Source organism: Oratosquilla oratoria, chromosome 31 (assembly GCF_046742065.1).
Source record: "Oratosquilla oratoria isolate Oo_2021 chromosome 31, ASM4674206v1, whole genome shotgun sequence".
Lineage (NCBI taxonomy): Eukaryota > Metazoa > Arthropoda > Malacostraca > Stomatopoda > Squillidae > Oratosquilla > Oratosquilla oratoria.
In genome coordinates, this window is record NC_134807.1 from 51,663,013 (window position 1) to 51,684,880 (window position 21,868).

The 21,868-nt window shown below is 39.5% G+C and overlaps 1 protein-coding gene across 8 annotated transcripts in view; it reads right to left on the reverse strand.

Annotated features, from left to right (window-relative positions):
- Nucleotides 1–21,868, reverse strand: part of LOC143041551 (palmitoyltransferase ZDHHC16B) — a 161,156-nt gene that overhangs the window by 115,619 nt on the left and 23,669 nt on the right. For 7 of the 8 annotated variants that reach the window (XM_076213551.1, XM_076213556.1, XM_076213553.1 and 4 more), the window contains one exon: nucleotides 6,735–6,882. In XM_076213551.1, the coding sequence (XP_076069666.1) occupies nucleotides 6,735–6,882 (148 nt within the window). Of the gene's footprint in view, nucleotides 1–6,734; nucleotides 6,883–10,592; nucleotides 10,765–21,868 lie in introns of all 8 variants that reach the window. The other variant, XM_076213555.1, reaches the window with a different exon arrangement.

The window sequence follows — 21,868 nt, forward strand, 5'->3', positions numbered from 1 at the left end:
TTTCACCTCTCATTTTCACATTTTACTTTGGCCAGTTCTCTTATTAATGAACTTACCTCCTTATTTATTTCAATATTTGGTTTCTTCGAGTCACTCACTTCCTTATTTATTTCAACATTCACTTTCTTTAGATCATTAATCTCTTGCTTCCATGATTCCCTCATAAATCTTGTCTACCTCTTTGTCTATAATTCTACTCAAGTTTCTTCTATCGTACCCAGTAAATCCAGAAAAAGCCTCTTCTTCACCACTCTCTGAAAATCTTACTGAACTTAACAGAGATTTAACCCCTTCCATACGGTGCCGCACACGTAGGCGTCATGGACTTAGATCTCGGTGGCAGCAACCAATGCCAGCCGTACGACGTGTCGTAATAATACTCGCATCATAAAATATAGTCACCGCTTATATCGATCGTTCTCTCTTCACCCGTGAATTTTGATAACCATAGAAAATGCGATTACAAAAGAATTAGAAAGAATGTCATTATGGAGGGGCGACTACAATAAATATAATCAAGACGCCGATATGGCAGCCTCGCGAATACACTCGCTCCCCATGACGCCTACGTGTGCGGCCCCGTATGGAAGGGGTTAAAGTTCATATTTACATTTCATTTCAATACTGCACCACTAGCCTCTGAGCTCATATTTATGTTTTGTTTCACTGCTTTGCTACTAGGGGTCTTCTCTGGCCTATTTTCATTTCCTTCCATTTTTTCTTTGATACTATTTTTACTGTATTAAACCATCTCGGGCAGACATGAGCATTTCCCTTTCCATTTAACACAACCTAGGTATTCTGTTATTGTAGCACTGTTGAGACATTCAATTTTTCAAGTATTTCTCGGGAGCTCCAATTTTTATGTGTTGTTTGATTGTTCGTGTGTGTATTTACCTTGTTGTATTCTACAGGAAGGGGAGCTATGCTTATGGTGTTCCATCTTTGTATCTGGCAACATCTAGTTTGTTCTAAAATTTATGTATGATGTTTGCACACACTAATGTTTTGTCCAATTTGTTCTAGACATCCACCACTCTGTGTGGAAAGCTGTTTTTTTCAGATCTCTTCTATAACTGTCCTTTTTGAGTTTCTTTTCATGTCACCTTGTTATTCTTTTATTCCACTTCAATAGGTCTTCTCTGTCAAGGACTGCCATGCCTTTCATGATTCTGTAAATGGACAAAAGATTGCCTCTTCCTCTTCTTTGTTCCAGGTTCGGTAGTTCAATTTTAGAAAATCTTTCTTCATATGTCAATTTTGAAAGTGTTGGGGCCATCTTTGTCTTCTCTTTGGAATCTTTCTATTTTACTTATATTCTTTTTTATACTGGGTGTCCATAGTGTAGCAGCATACTCCAATATTGGTCTTGTTAGTGTGACTAGTATTTTTTTTTACCATTACTTCATGCAATTAATTAAAAGCCACCTTTACTGATCTTAGTAAATTATAGATTTCCCTAACTATTTTTTCATATGTTTGTCTGGGGACATGTCTTTGGTGATAATTACTCCTAGGTCCTTTTCAGAACTTTCTTTACTTCCTTTGTACCAATTTTATATTGTCCTGATATTCTTTTTTTACTTTTTCCAAATTCCATTATACATTTCTTAATGTTGAAGTTCACTTCCCACTTTTGACTCCATTCCCAGGCCTTGTCCAGGTCCCTCTGTAGCGATTCAGTCTTTTTTCATCCTTACTTTCTTTAGTAGTTTTGCATCGTCTGCAAAGAAGTTCATGTAACATTCTACACTTTAATCCATGTCATATATATATATATATATCAAACATTATCAGAGCCAATACTGAGCCCTGTGGGACTGCACTTATCATTTCTTCCCAAGCCGAGTTTTTATCTCTGAGCACCACAATAATTTTTTTTCCCATGCATGAAATCTTCCATCCATTTCAGTAATTTTCTGTATACACCTTCTGTTGTTTTGAGTTTTCTTAATAGTTTTTTGTGTGGTACATACATACATATACCAAGGCTTTTTCCCCCTTCCAAGGGAGGTAGCCAAAAAGGGAAAGGCATAAAAACACTCCCACCCATTTCATCCCTAAATACACTCCACACCCCTCCCACCCTTCCTCTCATCTGAGCACCTCCTGATAAAGTACCACACAAAAATCCAATTATAAATGGATTTTTTGTGTGGTACTTTATCAAAAGCCTTTTTGTAAGTCCAGGAAAGCACAGGCTGCCCATCCATCCCTTTCTTGCATTATATCTATTAACCTTGAATAAAAACAAATCAAGTTTGTGGCACATGATCTTCCCTTTCGAAAACCAAATTGTTTTGGATTTAATATATTGTTCTCTTCCAGATGTTTAGTCCTTCTAATTTTGATGACGTTTTCACATATTTTAGCCATTGTATTTGTAAGGGAGACCGGTTTATATTTTGTTGGATCTTTCTTGTTTCCCCCTTTATATATTGGCACTAATATTGGCATTTTTCCAGTCTTGCAGAACCTTTCCTTATTTGAGTGATCAATCTATTATCTTGTATATTTTGTCCATTAGTTCATTTATACATTCTTTTAGTATCCAGTTTGCAATTAAAGTCCGGGCCATGTAATTTTCTGATATCTAGGTTTATAATTTAGTCCGTTATTTCTTTCGGTGTCACAATTATTTCTTTCACTGTGGGGGATCATTCTCCCCTTCTTTCATCCCAATTGTATTTTCTTTTGTGAATACAGATTTGAAATGTTTGTTCATAATTTCAGCTATTTCTATATCTTCTATATATTCTGTATTTTCTTGACGTAGTTTCACTATTTCCCGTTTATTTTTTCATTTACCATTTACATATCTGTAGAACAATTTAGACTGATCCTTACATAAAGGATTACAAAGGATTACAAAGGTGGAGCATGCCGACAGGAGACCTTTTGGTCCATACCTAGGTCAGATGCGAAAAAATATAATGATAAAAATAGATAAAATAAAATTACAATAATATAAATAATAATAAATCAAATAAATAATACATAGGTATAGTCAAATAATAAACAAACAGGTAAATAGTAAATAACAATAAATTGACAGATAAATAATAATAAGTGGAAATCAAGCAAATAATAAACAAATAATCAAATAATATAAAATAAATGGCAGTCATTACAGCATCTTGCTTAGATATCTATCAAAATGAAACTTAAAGCTTCGAACTGAACTACATTGCACTGCCTCTGCAGGAAGTTTATTCCATTCATTAACCACATGGTTGGTGTAGTTGTTTCTACCCACTTGTTGTACCAGCACTTAATGTACACCTTTTCTTGTTTTTGTTTTGGTACATATTTATCCACTCCTTCATTATAGGTTTCTTTTAATATCATCCATTTCTCTTCCACCTGTGTTTCTTCATTAAAGAAGTTTTCCCAACTTGCTTTTTGAAAAAAAATTCTGAGTTTCCCAAAATCAATTTTGTTATACATTCTTCCTTTTCTGTGTTTCTCATTTCTTCCCAGATTCTCCTCTTTCATTTCTAGTATATAATAACTCTTCCCAACTGGTGTCTTGTATTCCATTCTATCCACAATTTCAGGCTCTGACATAAATATCAAATATGATCTCAATGGTTCTTCATTATTTCTATGTCTGGTATTCTCTTTTACCCAATGAGTTCAATGGTCATGTCCAGTAGTATGTTTCCCCAAAGGTTCTCTCTACCTTTCACGGTCATCTCCTCCTAACACATTTCTTTAGAGTTAAAGTCACCCATAATTATGAAGTTTCTACCTTCTTTCAGTATTTCATTTAATTTATGCCTTGTGTCTTCCAACATTTTGGAATGGTCACTCTCTTTCCAAGAATGTGTTTTTGGGGGCACATATATCACTACAAATTTTCTACTTTTCATGTCAGTGTTTTCAATTTTTATCATAATCAATTCCACATTATTATTTCCTTCTGTAATCTTTGTCACATTTAAGCCTTTCTTAGTCAAAAACATGACTCCTCCACCCTGTTTTTCTTCTCTATTTTTAACGCTATTTGGTGGTAGTGAACCTTTTGATTTTAGCTCCCCAATTCCCATTATATCTAGTTTTTCTTCTGGCAGCTAATCGTTTAATTCATTTAAACCTGAAATCATGCCATCTATGTTGGTATATGTTACTTTTAATTTTTTTCTTTTTCCTCTTTGTTTTCTGTTTCCTGTGTTTCCTTTTATTTTGTAAACCATTTTCTCTGCCTTAAGTCCAGCACTCCCCAAAAAACTTGTTCTTTTCAGTCTCTGTTCTTCTCTCATTTTTTTTTTCATTTGCTTAATTTTTTAGCATCTTTTCTCTCTTTCCTCATCACTCATTTCCTTTTTTATCCACATATTTTTGTAATTTTCACTTTTTGCCAACTTTGCTGTTTTTATTAGTACTTCTGCTATCATTTGAGACCTTAGTTTAAGTAATTTTAGGGGTCTATTTTTTTCTTTAGAGTATAGTCCTATTCTATGAACTTCTATTTCTTTCTTCATCTCTTACCCCTCCTCTTGTATCTCTTTCAGAATTTCTTTTGCTATTTCTTTCCCCTCTTTTTCTCTTAAGTATCTAGCTACATTGTGTTTTTCTTTAATACCATATACAACTATACACTTTTTTTTATCAACTGTGTTCCTAACTCAATTTCCTTTCTCTTTAATTACTTTAATGACTGTTTCCTTTGCATTTTCTTCCACTTGTTGTTGTACAGTTTCTTTAAAGGTTAGCATTTGGTTATCCTTATCTACTTTCCATTGGTTTTTGATTTCTTGAAGATCTGTCTTTTATGGAATCTCCAACTTTCTTGGTCACTGCTTGTATTTGTTTTTTTACTTCTCTTTTCAAAGCCTCATTTTTGTTAGTATCATCATCTTATTTTTCATCCTTTCATTTTCATTTTTAACTATGTTTAATTCTTTTTTTAGTTCATTAAGCTCTCTGTTGAACTCAGCATTTTGTTTTTTAACTCATTCATTTCTCTATACATTGCCCTGTATTCTGCTTTTAGATCTATAATTTAATTTATTAGTTTTGTAATCTCTTGATTTTGTAGAATATTTTTATACCTTATCTCCCTTTTTAAATCTACATATTTACCGAGTATTCTACCTTCTCTTGCATACCCTGGAAAAATACTATTCTCTTCATACCTTTGGTTATGTTGAGGCATTTCCATATTGTAGCTTTTTTTTGGGGGGGGGGGGGGATGACACCTAATGGTGATTCAACCCTGCTCACATCTATAAGTACCGTATATTTCCACGTATAAGACGACCCTAAAATCCAAAAATTCACCCCTTAAAATTGGGGGTCGTCTTATACTACCATTATAAAAATCAGACCTTGAATTCTACGTGAGATGACTTGGTAGGCTAGCCTGCCGATAACCACCGATACACAGGAAATGATTCACATTATGATAAGAACTGGTATTAAAGGTAATTAAACCATATTTACCTTATATATTATTGGCATATCTTTATAGTAAATGTTAATTGTTAATAAATTTGAGGAATAATTCTATATTAATGAAATTACGGTACTTTTAACTACTCTATGTAAACACATTTAACACAGCTGAAAAAATGTAAACATCAAGCACTGGTTGTGTTCATAGCAACCTTTTTCTTTTGCTAACTTTTCAGTAATTTTTAAGACTGAAAATAACAATTTTGGATTACAGTACCTAAAACATTTATCAATAAAAAAATATATTACAGTAGTTGCATTTAAAACATAGAAAATTATAAAATTATAAAACTTAATTTCTAATCATCATCAATATTACACATCAAACGTATTTCTAAAACAAGCAGCTGATAAACGCAAGATTGTTGTGTGCCAACCGTTGTGTGCGGTGGAGTGAGCTACGTCGAACCAGAAACGTAAAGAAATCATTTTTGTTAGTTGACGTGTGTTCTCAGAAAATCATGATACATGATTTGCTTTGTTATTTCATTTATTTTGAATTTATAAGGATACAGTAAGTAATTTATCTGGTATAAGGATACAGTTAAGTAATGAGAAAGAAAAGAGAAAAAGAGGAAAAAACAGCTGATAAACGTAATCAAAACAATTATTTTTGTAAGGTAGGTTTGATACACTGATGCTTTTGTAATTTAGCAGTCGTCTTATATTACCGATATGAGATAAATTCATAAAAATTTGCTCTAGTTTTGTACCTCGTCTTATACAAAGGTCGTCTTATACACGGAAATATATGGTAATCTTCTTTTAGTTGGTTCACCATATTTTTGCCTGCATTCACCATTCTCCATTTTAGATTATTTTTCACTCAGTGGATTTACTCTAATAAATAATTTTGGTCACTCAATAAGCTTCCCCTTTCCCATACAGTACCAGACTAGGTGTATCCTCCAACTTAGTGAAAAGGCACTGTACTCCAGAGCTCGTTCTAGATGTACGTTCCAGATGATGGTTTGTACTTGATATTTTATTCTAGCTATTGCCAGAAGATTTTATCCTGCCAACTGACAAGTTATCACTGCTGTGCAAACATTAAATCTATCTTTATTACTCTTACTATGGTGATACATTTTATAGACTTCATTCTGGCTAACTGCAGACAATATAATTCAGCTGAGGTGACGCCAATGAAAATGGGTTAAAATTTTCAATGTGTTTAATGTGTGTACCTCAATGCTTGACTAAATATGTATATACCAATAAACATCAATATAAGTGAACTAGAGAGCAAAAACTATGATTCCTCATGAACAACTTACAGGTCCCAAAATTTTGGCAAAGTGGTCCACGCACCAGAACATTGGTTCCATGGCAATTTCTCCCACATAATTAAAACTTATGAATTCGTTAAAAAATAAGGACTTCATTATAAGTAAGACCAGCTGATTTTTCCAGTAAAACCATTCCCTGAAAAAGAAAAAGAAAAATAATAATTTTCTAAAGTTTTATATATATATATATATATATATATATATATATATATATATATATATATATATATATATATATATATATATATATATATATATATATATATATATAAGGAATAATTTATGGTTGAAAAAATAAATAATAATACATACATATATATATGCATATACCAAAGGCTCTTTCCCCCTTACAAGGCAGATAGCCAAAAAAACATACATACATACATATACCAAGGCTTTTTCCCCCTTATAAGGGAGGTAGCCAGAAAGAAAAAGGCAAATCATTCCCACCCATTCCATCCCTGAATACCCTCTACTGCCCTCCACCCTCCCTCTTATCTTAGCACCTCCTGGATGACGGGTCATCCCTGCACCTTGTCCACTGCCCTGGGTCAGAAGCAGTGTCGCAAGACACAGCACATCCACAGCAAGGCCGCTTCATTATATTGGTGACCGCCCCTCTCCGTCCCCCCATGCATAAAAGAAGAAGACAGGGAGAAACCCCCTCGGGCTGCATCAAAGTTTGATCACACATACTACCTCACCCTCCATCCCCCCACCCACTCCACCTCATGCATCACAACATCATCCATATACAACCATTCTCCATTCAGCCCTGTCTTCTGTCCTCTCCCGTCCTTCCTCAACAGACATTCCCCTCCTAGGATGTCCCCTCATGTTCACTCCCTCCACATCTGCCTTCCATACCTCTTTTACTAGTCTTTCTTCACTCATTCTTTTCATGTGTCCAAACCATCCTAATACTCTTTCATCAACCCTATCTCCCAACTCCCTTTCCACCCCTGTTCTCCTCCTCACCTCCTCATTTCTCACTCTATCCAGCCTAGTAACCCCCATCATACTTCTCAGACACCTCATCTCAAACACATTCAAACTCCTTCTCTCTTATGTTCCATGTTTCTGCCCCATACAGTGCTGTTGGCACAATCACTCCTTCATACAGTCTCCTCTTAGCATCCATTCCCAAATGTCTATTCCTCATTACACTTTTTAATCCACCAAGGCATTTACTCGCTTCTCTCAATCTACATTCTACCTCCACCTCCACTCCACCTTTTCCTGCCACATTTGCACCCAAGTATCTAAAACTATCCACTTCCTCCAGTCGCTCTCCCTTAATGCTCACTTCCAGTCTACTGCCACTTTCACCCCTTGTACATCTCATCACCTTACTTTTACCCACATTTATCTTCAGCTTTCTTCTATCACACTCCCAAACACTGTCACCAACTTGCTAAATCCCTCCTCCAATCCTGCCACAAGCACAGTGTCGTCCGCAAACAACAGCTGGCTCACCTTCCACTTTTCTCCATTTTCTTTAACCATCTCCAATCCCTGACCCACCACCCTTGCATTTACCTCTCACACCACCCCATCCATGTACCGTATTTTTCGGACCATAAGGCGTTTCGTACCATAAGGCGCACCCGTAATTTGCTATTCCCCGTCCTTACATAAGGCGCACCTGACCATAAGACGCACCTGGTCTCGTCATCGAATAATCATGCATCTGTGAGTGCATTCAGAACTGAACATTTTCGTTGTTGAATGAGAAAAATAGTTTGGGATTTAGCAAAAGTACAAAAATAAATTACCGTATTTTTCGGTGTATGACCCGCGGCTTTTTGCCTCAGAAAGGGGCCAAAAATCGGGGGTGCGGGTGATATAAAGGTGCGGGTCATCTGTGGATTCTGGTTAGAAATTGCCCTCTTACGCAGTAAAAAAAAAATTGAATGATTAGTTTAGTTTAGTTGGGTGCCCTCTCGGATCGGGGATTTGCGGGAGGACCGACCGGGTTCGTCGAATGAAAGTTGATCAATGTCATAATACAGCGCGCACGATCGAGACAAACGACAAAGAGAAGGTAGGATTTGTCAGTATCTTACCCACTTTACATGCTCTTGTTATTAATAAAGGCATTATCACAAATAAAACAGGCTTAACTAAACAGCATGAACATACAAGACTGACTGGTACCAACACCAACATCGTGTGCTGCGATCAAACAAAAACTAGCGGGCAGCCATTTTCGCAGTTACAAATTACAAACTGTACCCGATTCCTTAATGCTAAATTTGTGCATTACATGTGCATAATGGGTCGTTCAAGCATGGAGAAAAATTAAAGAATCGACTATTCAGAACGATTTCCGTAAATCAGAAATGTGCCATCCTGCAATGTTCGATGCATGCTACGACTCGGAAAAGGAATCGGACAAATCCGAAATCGAAATGGAAACGGATGAGGTCACTGCATCAGAATTGGCCGATTTATACCACAACCTCTTCCATGACGAAACAGAGGATGAGGAATTCGATGGCTTCGTGAGCGATGATACGCCTTCATAAACATTATTGACTCTGTCGTCTGTGATCACTGACTGTGCTTTTTTTTCTAATAACGATGTGCTCCATTGACTCTGTTCATAACAGTTCAGTAATGTGCTCTATTATTGTTCTATTCTATTGAAAACTAACCATTGGAAATTGTTTGGTTTAATAATTAATTACCAGTCTTTGTATGGCATTTATAAACCAATTGATTGATTACCGGTAAACAACCAAACAGGGTTTTATGGCATTATTTACACAAATTGATTAAGGTTCTTTGTAATATATATATGTGTAATAAAATACATTGAAATGTAATTTGTTGGTTATTCTTCATCTTCATCACAATCAGAAATAAATAGGACAGGAGGAATGCTGGTATCATGATCATGAATCGCAATGCCGCGTCTTCGACCCATCCCAAAGGCATCGTAAGATCAGTTGCACACTTTCGAGATCACCCCTCTTTCATTAAAGCTACCACTACATCTAGTGGCAGCTTCAGAAACCAAATTGTGAGGTTGTGTACGTACGTGTCGGCCTTTGATGTGTGATGAATCCTGAAAAGCAAGATATCACCAAGAAACCTGCCAATATCGGAAAACATGTATCTTTTTTTATAAATCACATAAGCATTGATGAAACAGAAAATTTAGAAAAAGCCTCAGCTTTGAAATTACTTTGATCACCACGTCAACGGCCGGCCGTAACAACAACCGCCGTGAGCTGTGCCTGTGGCCACCCATGCATGGGTAGTATACATCGTCGGATCTACAGTGCCGTGCATGCCATATGACTGCGGGTCATACAGCGGTGCGGGTCTTGTGTGGATTTTCACTAAGGTGTAAGGGGGTGCGGGTCATATAACGGTGCGGGCTATAGTCCGAAAAATACGGTATATATATTCTTATTTTGGTCAGTGAAATCAGACCACCTCCATGGACGGTCTGCCCTGCCAATACCCCTAAAAAACAACATAAACACGTTATGGGAATTGTGGGGAATAAAACCAACATTAGCAGTTTTATTCCCGGAATTCTCTATTCACTTAGAAACACAAGATTTATTACAAATGACGGTAATTTTTTAGTTTCGACCATGAGCGCAATATAGCAATAGAAAATTAATCATTAATTTTGTCAATTATAATGTATCAACGTAATATGCAATTTTGTGAGCAGAAAAAAAAAACGGTGCTAGAACAGATTTCGTAAGCAACGAAGTCATGTTGGACGAATGGTATGCCATGTTTGTTATGATAGATGCCGACGTCGAAGAAATGAAAGGATGATAAATTCGTCTAACCTAACCTAACCTGTGTTTAATAAATCATTACCTGCAAATGAAATGTCATCCGGCTCGTCCTCGTTGTCGTCGTCGTGAGAGACGTTGGCGGGCTTTTCAACCACTCTCTCAGCTTGCGGGGTATACAAAGTTCTTGCAGCTTGAAGGAATGCATGTATCTCCGCTCCATAACATTCCTTCGAGAAAATGTACCTGGTGAGGTACTGTCGGAAATACCAAGGACGTCAATTCACAGACGACAAGATGGCGTCCAGATCCTATGCTACCGACTTCATTCATTAGCATATTTGCTTCTAGCAAGGTATTTTTTATTTTCATTTCCGCCCACAAAATTGCAAATTACGTTGATACATTTTAATTTACAAAATTAATAATTAATTTTCTATTGCTATATTGCGCCCATGGTCGAAACTAAAAAAAATACCCAAATGACTACAGTCGGAGTGGAGCGAGACTAGACCAATGCAAAATGGCTGTCTGTGTTGTGGATGCTATCATATCATAGCCATGAGAGCGTGAATGAATGCGGTGGCATGGACTCGAAACCTGTCGAAGTTTTCGCAATTTTCTTGTCAAGATACATGCATATTGGTTATAACTTGGCTGTAACTTTTGCTAGGCCTATGCACTGTCACCGTCGGCAGGCTAGCTTCAAAGCGTGTCAAAATAGTACGTCACTGTCCGAGGCATTTTTTTGCACTAAAGCCACACATAAGGTAAACCTCACGGTAAGGCGCACCACCCGATTTTAAGGATTTTGCCCGCGCCTTATGGTCCGAAAAATACGGTACAAGTTGAACAGCCAGGGCAACATAACACATCCCTGATGAAGTCCCACCTTTACCTCGAACCACTCGCTCTCTCCATTTCTAATCCTGACACATGCTCTACTACTCTCATAAAAACTCTTGACAGCTCCTAGAAGCTTTCCTCCTATCCCATTTATCTGCAAAACCTCCCACAGTGCCCTCCTGTCTACCCTGTTGTAAGCCTTTTCCACATCCATAAAAGCCCAAAAAACATCCTTTCCCTTTCCTATAGCTTTCTCACATATCTGTCTTACCACAAAGATCTGATCTACACAACCTCTCCCCATCCTAAATTCACACTGTTCCTCACCAATTACTCCCTCTGTTTCTCTCCTAATCCTCTCAGTCAAGATCCTCCCATAAGCCTCCCCGACTACACTTAACAAGCTATCATCTGAAACTTCTACATTCACACTTGTCCCCTTTCCCCTTGTAAATTGGAACTATACAGGCACTCCTCTAGTCCTCCGGCACTCCACTCTCTCCAGCAAACATTAAATGACCTCACCAACCAGTCCACCATCACTGTACCTCCTTTTTTTAGACATTCTGCATGGTATCCATCCAGATCAGGTGCCTTACCTGCTTTCATCATCTTAACAACTGCCTTCACTTCATCCTTCCTTATTTCTCCTCCATTTTCCTCACTCATCATGGTCATTTTCTTAGCATTTCCCACTGCAGCTATCTTTCCCTCCCTATCCTCCTTCACATTTAGCAGCTCCCTAAAATATTCTGCCCATCTTCCCCTTACTGCCTTCTCTTCCATTATAATCTCTCCATCTGCACCTTTTACCTTTTCTTCTCTACTTTATTCGCCTCCTCTTCCTCTCTTAATTTCTTTCCAAAACATCTTTTTATTACTTTCAAAATTTTCTGTCATACTCTTACCCCATTTCACATCTGCTCTCCTCTTTGCCTCCTTTACCTTGTGCTTTACTTCTCTTTTCTTTTCTTTGTACCTCTCATATGACTCCCTCGTCCTATCTTGTAACCAATCTGTGAAAGCTCGCTTCTTCTCTTCTACAACCTTCTTTGTTTCCTCATCCCACCATTCATTACCCTTCCTTCTATTTCCTCCTGTCCTTCTTGTTCCACACACCATCTTTGCACACTTTGTGTCTCCCTTCTTGAACCATCCCCATTCCTCCTCCACACCTACCTCTACTCTATCCTTCACTCCCTCCCACTCCTCTTTCTGCTTCTTCTTGTACTCCTTCTCCTTTTTGTTTTCATTTAAAGAGTTCACTCTAAGCACCTCCCTACCTTTTGTTCTTTTCCTTTTTCCTCTTTCACTCTCAACTTACCTTCCACTGAAAAATGATCAGATATTCCCACACCCACTCCCCTTAGCACTTGTACATCCTTAACTCTTCCTATTATACTCCTATCTACCACTACATAATCCATTAGCGCTCTATCTACCACCCTTCCATCCACCACCCTCTCCCATGTGTACTTATGCTTGACTTTCTTCTGAAACACTGTATTTGCTATCATCAACTCTCATTCTAGACACATCTCCACCATCAAGTCTCCACTACGATTCTTTCCTGGAACTCCACACTTCCCCACCACTCCATCAATTGGATCATTTCCTACCCTAGCATTAAGGTGTCCCAGTACTATTACATTGACATTTCTCCCTAATCCCTCTATGCACTCATTTGAATATATCTAAAAATCCTCCCTTTCTTCTACACTCTTCTCACTACCAGGCTCATATGCACTTATAAAAACCCACATCTCCTTTCCCAGTTTCACCTTCATCCACATTATCCTTGAGGAAACCTTCTTCCACTCCACTACACATTTATCTATCTCTTCACTTACTAGTATAGCCACCCCTTCCCTCCCTCACCCTCTCTTCACTTCTGATAACCTTCCACTTACACTCCCAAACTTACACTCGCCCTTCCCTTTCAACTTAGCTTCACTCAAATCCAACACATCCATCTTTCTTCTCACAAACATACTACCTATCTCTTCCCTTTTACTCTCACCTGTACCACATCCACGCACATTAAAAGACCCAAACCTTAGGGTGGTGGTTGGAAAACTCCTAGACCCTCTTATGCCTTTACCTTTTTTTAGGTCTTTGGTCAGAAGCAGTGTCACAAGACACAGCATATCCACAGCAAGGCCACTTCATTATACTGCGACCCCCCTCTCTGTCCCCTCATGCAGAAATGGAGATGGGGAGAAATCCCTTTGATCTGTGTCATTTTATTCTTCACACATACTCCCTCACCCCCATCCCCCATAAATAATAATGATAATAAATAAATACCATATATACTCATGTATAGTGAGAGTTGTTATAATAAAAATTTGCCTCAAAAAATAGGGGGTTCCAGGTAATGTTTTTAAATGTATTACAATACATATATTTTTGGTGACCACAAATTATCTGGTAGACCTACAGTCTCACAATAACTTTGGCTCATCTCAACAGTACCAGTAATAGACTAAGTCTGGTTTTCAGGTATGAGGACAACACCAGCCATTTTGGTGTCAATGTTGCCAAATGAGCATTTCTAACCTCTTCACTCCGGGGCACATCGCACGTCTGGCAGCATTAGCTGCCCGACGTGCGATGTTGCGTCATGATAATCGCATTATAAAAAATAAAGTCAGTGCTCAATCGTTCGTTCTCTTTCACCCGTGAATTTTGATAACCATAGAAAATATGATGAAGCCAGTTTAGAGAGAATGGAGGTTACGTAGGTACGACTACAATAAATATAATCAAGACGCCGACGTCGGCATCATTGCGTACCCACTTGCTCCTCATGACGCCTACGTAGGCGTTACCGTATGGAAGTGGCTAAAGTGTTTTTTTCTGTTGAATCCAATTTTGCTCTTTGCTAAGCTGTATCTCTTGCAGTTCTGCTCCTAGCACACAAAATCTAAAATACATATACGAAAGGCTTTTTCCCCCTTACAAGGGAGGTAGCCAAAAAACAAAAGGCATAAAAACCAATCCCACCCATTCCTCCCTAACATACTCTACTCCCCTCTACCTTCTTCCCTCCCTCTTATATTGGCACCTCCTGGATGACAGGTCATCCCTGCATCTTGTATACTGCCCTGGATCAGAAGCAGCACCGCAAGACACAGCACATCCACAGCAAGGCCGCTTCATTAAATCAGTGACCCCCCTCTCTGTCCCCTTATGCAGAAAAGGAGAAGACAGGGAGAAATTCATTTGGGCTGCATAAATTTATTTTTCATACATACTTCCTCACCCCCCACATACTCCCCCCAATGCATCAAAGCATCATCCATACACAACCATTCTCCATTCAACCCTATCTTTTGTCCTCTCCTGTCTTTCCTCAACAGACATCTTCCACACCTCTTTTACTAATCTTTCTTCACTCATTCTTTCCATGTGTCCAAACTATCACAATACTCTTTCATCAACCCTATCTCCCAACTCCCTTTCCACCCTTGTTCTCCTCCTAACCTCATTCCTCACTCTATCCAGCCTAGTAACCCCTATCATACTTCTCAGGCACCTCAGCTCAAACGCATTCAAACTCTCTCATGTTCCATGTTTCTGCCCCATACAGTGCTGTCGGCACAATCACTCCTTCATAAAATCTTCTCTTAGCATGCATTCCAAAATGACTATTTCTCATTACACTTTTTAATCCTCCAAGGCATTTACTTGCCTCTCTCAATCTACATTCCCCATCCATTCCTCACTTTCCTGCTACATTTGCAACCAAGTATCTAAAACCATTCACTTCCTCCAGTCTCTCTCCCTTAATACTCACTTCCAGTCTGCTGCCACTCTCTCCCCCTGTACATCTCATCACCATTTACCCACATTTATCTTCAACTTCCTTCTTTCACACACCTTCACAAACTCTGTCACTAGCTTCCTCAATCCCTCCTCTGATCCTGCTACAAGTGCAGTGTCGTCAGCAAACAACAACTGATTTATCTCCCACTTTTCTCTATTTTCTTTAACCATTTCCAATCCCTGAATCACTACCCTTGCATTTATCTCTTGCACCACTCCATCCATATATAAATTGAACGGCCAGGGTGACATAACACATCCTTGACGAAGTCCCACCTTTACCTCAAACCACTCACTTTCTCCATTTCTGATCCTAACACAAGCTCTACTACTCTCGTAAGAATCCTTAACTGCTCTTAACCCCTTCCATACGGTGCCGCACACGTAGGCGTCATGAGGAGCAAGTGGATTCACGACGCTGCCATATCGGCGTCTTGATTATGTTTATTGTAGTCGCCCCTGTGTTTTTACATTCTCCCAAATGCGCCCTGAATCCCATTCTCTGTGGTTTTTAAAATTTGCGGGTGAAAGAGAGAACGATCGATATAAGCAGTGACTATATTTTATGATGCAAGTATTATTACGACACGTCATACGGCTGGCATTGGCTGCTGCCCGCGAGATTTAAGTCCCGTACTGAAGTGGTTAAAAGTCTTCCTCTTATCCCATATATCTGCAAAACCTCCTACAGTGCCTTCCTGTCTACCCTGTCATAAGACTTTTCCAGATCCATAAAAGCCCATAATAGCCTTACTTTTCCTTAAACTTTACCACAAAAATCTGATTTACACAACCCCTACCTGTCCCAAATCCACACTGTTCCTCACCAAATACTCCCTCTGTTCCTCTCCTAATCCTCTCAATCAAGAACCTCCCATAAGCCTTCCCAGCTACAATTAACAAGTTGATCCCTCTCAAACTACTACACTCACACTTGTCCCCTTTTCCCTTGTAAATTGGAACTATACAGGCACTCCTCCAGTCCTCTGACACTCTACCCTCTCATAAACAATCATTAAATAACCTTATCAGCCAGTCCACCATCACTGTACCTCCTTTTTTCAGACATTCTGCATGACATCCATCCAACGTAGGTGCTTTACCTACTCTCATCATCTTAACAGCTGCCTTCACTCCATCTTTCCTTATATCTCCTCCATTTTCCTCGCTAATCACATTTTTTTTTTTTTGCGCTTCCCACTGCAACTACCTTTCCCTCCCTATCCTCCTTCACATTTACCAACTCCCTAAAATAATCTGTCCATCTTCCTCTCACTGTCTTCTCTTCCATTATCATCTCTCCATCTGCACCTTTTACTTTTTCTTCTCTATTTGATTTGCCTCCTCTTCCTCTCTTAATTTCTTTCCAAAACATTTTTTTATTGTTTTCAAAATTTTCTGTTATATTCTTAGCCCATTTCACATCTGCTCTCCTCTTTGCCTCCTTTATCTTATGCTTTACTTCTCTTTTCTTTGTACCCCTCATGATTCCCTTGTCCTAATTTGTAACCAATCTATGAAAGCTTGCTTCTTCTCTTCTACACCCATCTTTGCTTCCTCATCCCACCACTCTCTAACCTTCCTTCTATTTCCTCCCCTCCTCTTTGTTCTACACACCATCTTTGCACACCTTATGACTCCCTTCTTGAACTATCCCCATTCCTGCTCCTCTCCTAGTTCTACTTTATCCTTCACTCCCTTCCACTCCTCTCTTAACTTCTTGTACACCTTCTACATTTCTTCCTCATTTAAGCAGTTCACTCTAAACATCTCCCTATCTTCTGTCTTTTTCCTCTTTCTCCACCTATCCTCCACTCTCAATTTACCTTCCACCAAAAAATGATCTGATATTCCCCCACTCTCTCCCCTTAGAACATGTACATCTTTAACTCTTCCTATTATACTCGTGGTTACCACTATATAGTCCATTAATGCTCTATCTACCACCCTTCCATCCACCACCCTTTCCCATGTGTACTTATGCTTGACTTTCTTTTTAAATATTGTATTTGCAATCATCAACTCTCTAGACACATCTCCACCATCAACTCTCCACTGCGACTTTTTCCTGGAACTCCACATTTCCCAACCACTCTATCAATTCATTTCCTACCCTAGCATTAAGGTCTCCCAATACAACTGCATTGACATTTCTCCATAATCCCTCTATGCACTCATTTAAATCCATCCAAAAATCCTCCCTTTCCTCTACACTCTTCTAACTACCAGGCCCATATGCACTTACAAAAACCCACATCTCTATTCCCAGTTTCACCTTCATCCACATTAACCTTGAAGAAACCTCATTCCATTCCATTACATGTTTATCTATCTCTTCACTTACTAATATTGTCACCCCTTCTCTCCCTAGTCCTTTCTTCACTTCTGAGAACCTCCCAACTACTCCCAAACTCACACTCACCCCTCCCTCTCAACTTAGTTTCACTCAATGCCAACACATCCATCTTTCTTCTCACAAATATACTGCCTATCTCTTCCCTTTTACTCTCATCTGTACCACATCCACACACATTAAAAGACCCAAACCTTAGGGTACTGGTTGGAAAACTCCTAGACATCTTATGCCTTTACTTTTTTTAGGAAAGTCCCCTTTGGGGCTATAGGTAGAAGAATTCCTATTCCTATCCCCATCCCATTTTCAGTCGCCTTGTATGACTCAAGGGAGAAGCTTGGTGGCAGCATTCTTTTCCCACACCACAAGGTTAGACGAAAAAAGGAAATGAATATTGAGAGAAATGGTACAGGACAGTAACAAGGGGTGGAGGGACAGCATAATGGAGGGACAGTCGTAGTATAATAAATGTATCATCATTCCTCTATGAAGAGAGATTTTCTCTATCACAGACAAAATTATGTGTGGCCTTGGTCCATAGGGGCACCCCATATACACCCTAAAGTATCAGCTGCATGCTACTTAGCCACAATAACATACAGCTGCATGCTACTTAGCCACAATAACATGCATCCAATACCCCAGACAGGGTATGGCCGCCATTATTATATAAAAAGATATTTTGAAGAATTGCTTAAAATATAAAATGATTAATGAATATAACATTTTGTACAAAGTCCATAATGTACATATTGATAATAAAATATATAAAATGTCTGTCTTTGTGTGCAAAGCATTATAAACAGTGAAAATCCAAAATGGCCACCATTTTATTTGATTGTTATATCTTTACTACCCTGTGGTGGGGGAAAAGAATACTACTACCAAGTATTTCCACTTGGATCGTAAGAGGCGAGAAAAAAAGGGACGGGGATTGGGACCAGCCACCCTTCTCCCTGTAGCCCCACAGGGGACATTCCTAAAAAAAAAAAAAAAAAAGTAAAGGCATAAGAGGGTCTAGGAGTTTTCCGACCAGCACCCTAAGGTTTGGGTCTTTTAATGTGCGTTGATGTGGTAATGAGAGTAAAAGGGAAGAGATAGGTAGTATGTTTGTGAGATGAAAGATAGATGTGTTGGCTTTGAGTGAAACTAAGTTGAAAGGGAAGGGCGAGTGTAAGTTTGGGAGTGTAAGTGGGAGGTTATCAGGAGTGAAGAGAAGGTAAGGGAGGGAAGGGGTGGCTATACTAGTAAGTGAAGAGATAGGTAAACGTGTAGTGGAGTAGAAGGAGGTTTCCTCAAGGATAATGTGGATGAAGGTGAAACTGGGAAAGGAGATGTGGGTTTTTGTAAGTGCATATGGGCCTGGTAGTGAAATGAGCATAGAAGAAAGGGAGGCTTTTTGTATAGATTTAAATGAGTGCATAGAGGGATTAGGGAGAAATGTCAATGTAATAGTACTGGGAGACCTTAATGCTAGGGTAGGAAATGATCCAATTGATGGAGTGGTTGGGAAGTGTGGAGTTCCAGGAAAGAATCATAGTGGAGACTTGATGGTGGAGATGTGTCTAGACTCTAGAATGAGAGTTGATGATAGCAAATACAGTGTTTCGGAAGAAAGTCAAGCATAAGTACACATGGGAGAGGGTGGTGGATGGAAGGGTGGTAGATAGAGCGCTAATGGATTATATAGTAGTAGATAGGAGTATAATAGGAAGAGTTAAGGATGTACATGTGCTAAGGGGAGTGGGTGGGGGAATATCTGATCATTTTTCAGTGGAAAGTAAGTTGAGAGTGGAGGATAGATGGAGAAAGAGGAAAAGAACAAAAGGTAGGGAGGTGCTTAGAGTGAACTCTTTAAATGAAAACAAAAAGGAGAAGGAGTACAAGAAGAAGCTGAGGGAGGAGTGGGAGGGAGTGAAGGATAGAGTAGAGCTAGGAGTGGAGGAGGAATGGGGATGGTTCAAGAAGGGAGTCACAAAGTGTGCAAAGATGGTGTGTGGAACAAGAAGGACAGGAGGAAATAGAAGGAAGGGTAATGAATGGTGGGATGAGGAAACAAAGAAGGTTGTAGAAGAGAAGAAGCGAGCTTTCACAGATTGGTTACAAAATAGGACAAGGGAGTCATATGAGAGGTACAAAGAAAAGAAAAGAGAAGTAAAGCACAAGGTAAAGGAGGCAAAGAGGAGAGCAGATGTGAAATGGGGTAAGAGTATGACAGAAAATTTTGAAAGTAATAAAAAGATGTTTTGGAAAGAAATTAAGAGAGGAAGAGGAGGCGAATCAAGTAGAGAAGAAAAGGTAAAAGGTGCAGATGGAGAGATGATAACGGAAGAGAAGGCAGTAAGGGGAAGATGGGCAGAATATTTTAGGGAGCTGCTAAATGTGAAGGAGGATAGGGAGGGAAAGATAGCTGCAGTGGGAAATGCTAAGAAAATGACCGTGATGAGTGAGGAAAATGGAGGAGAAATAAGGAAGGATGAAGGGAAGGCAGTTGTTAAGATGATGAAAGCAGGTGAGGCACCTGGTCTGGATGGATGCCATGCAGAATGTCTAAAAAAAGGAGGTACAGTGATGGTGGACTGGTTGGTGAGGTTATCTAATATTTGCTGGAGAGAGAGTAGAGTGCTGGAGGACTAGAGGAGTGCCTGTATAGTTCCACTTTATAAGGGAAAAGGGGACAAGTGTGAATGTAGTAGTTTCAGAGGGATTAGCTTGTTAAGTATAGTTGGGAAGGCTTATGGGAGGATCTTGATTGAGAGGATTAGGAGAGAAACAGAGGGAGTAATTGGTGAGGAACAGTGTGAATTTAGGATGGGTAGAGGTTGTGTAGATCAGATTTTTGTGGTAAGACAGATATGTGAGAAAGCTATAGGAAAGGGGAAAGATGTTTTTTAGGTTTTTATGGATCTGGAGAAGGCTTACAAGAGGGTAGACAGAAAGGCACTGTGGGAGGTTTTGTGGATATACAGGATAGGAGGAAAGCTTCTAGGAGCTGTCAAGAGTTTTTATGAGAGTAGTAGAGCTTGTGTCAGGATTAGAAATGGAGAGAGTGAGTGGTTCGAGGTAAAGGTGGGACTTCATCAGGGATGTGTTATGTCACCCTGGCTGTTCAACTTGTACATGGATGGGGTAGTGCAAGAGGTAAAGCAAGGGTGGTGGGTCAAGGATTGGAGATGGTTAAAGAAAATGGAGAAAAGTGGGAGGTGAGCCAGCTGTTGTTTGCGGACGACACTGCGCTTGTGGCAGGATCGGAGGAGGGATTGAGGAAGTTGGTGACAGAGTTTGGGAGAGTATGTGATAGAAGAAAGCTGAAGATAAATGTGGGTAAAAGTAAGGTGATGAGATGTACAAGGGGTGAAAGTGGCAGCAGACTGGAAGTGAGCATTAAGGGAGATAGACTGGAAGAAGTGGATAGTTTTAGATACTTGGGTGCAAATGTGGTAGGGAAAGGTGGAGTGAAAGTGGAGGTAGAATGTAGATTGAGAGAAGCGCGTAAATGCTTTGGTGGATTAAAAAGTGTAATGAGGAACAGACATTTGGGAATGGATGCTAAGAGGAGACTGTATGAAGGAGTGATTGTGCCAACAGCACTGTATGGGGCAGAAACATGGAACATAAGAGAGGAAGAGAGGAGTTTGAATGTGTTTGAGATGAGGTGTCTGAGAAGTACGATGGAGGTTACTAGGCTAGATAGAGTGAGAAATGAGGAGGTGAAGAGTAGAACAGGGGTGGAAAGGGAGTTGGGAGATAGGGTTGATGAAAGAGTATTAGGATGGTTTGGACACATGGAAAGAATGAGTGAAGAAAGACTAGTAAAAGAGGTATGGAAGGCAGATGTGGAGGGAGTGAACATGAGGGGATGTCCTAGGATGAGGTGGATGAATGAGGTGAAGGGGGCTTTGGGGAAGAGGGGAATGTCTGTTGAAGAAGGATGGGAGAGGACAGAAGATGGGTGAATAGAGAATAGTTGTATATTGATGATGTTGTGATGCATGAGGTGGAATGGGTGGGGGGATGGGGGGTGAGGTAGTATGTGTGAGCAAAATTTGATGCAGCCCGAAGGGATTTCTCCCTCTCTTCTCCTTTTATGCATGGGGGGACAGAGAGGGGGGGTCACCAATTTAATGAAGCAGCCTTGCTGTGGATGTGCTGTGTCTTACAACACTGCTTCTGACCCAGGGCAGTGGACAAGGTGCAGGGATGACCCGTCATCCAGGAGGTGCTAAGATAAGAGGGAGGGTGGAAGGGTGTGAAGTGTATTCAGGGATGGAATGGGTGGGAATGGGTGGGAATGATTTTTTGCCTTTTCGTTTTTGGCTACCTCCCTTATAAGG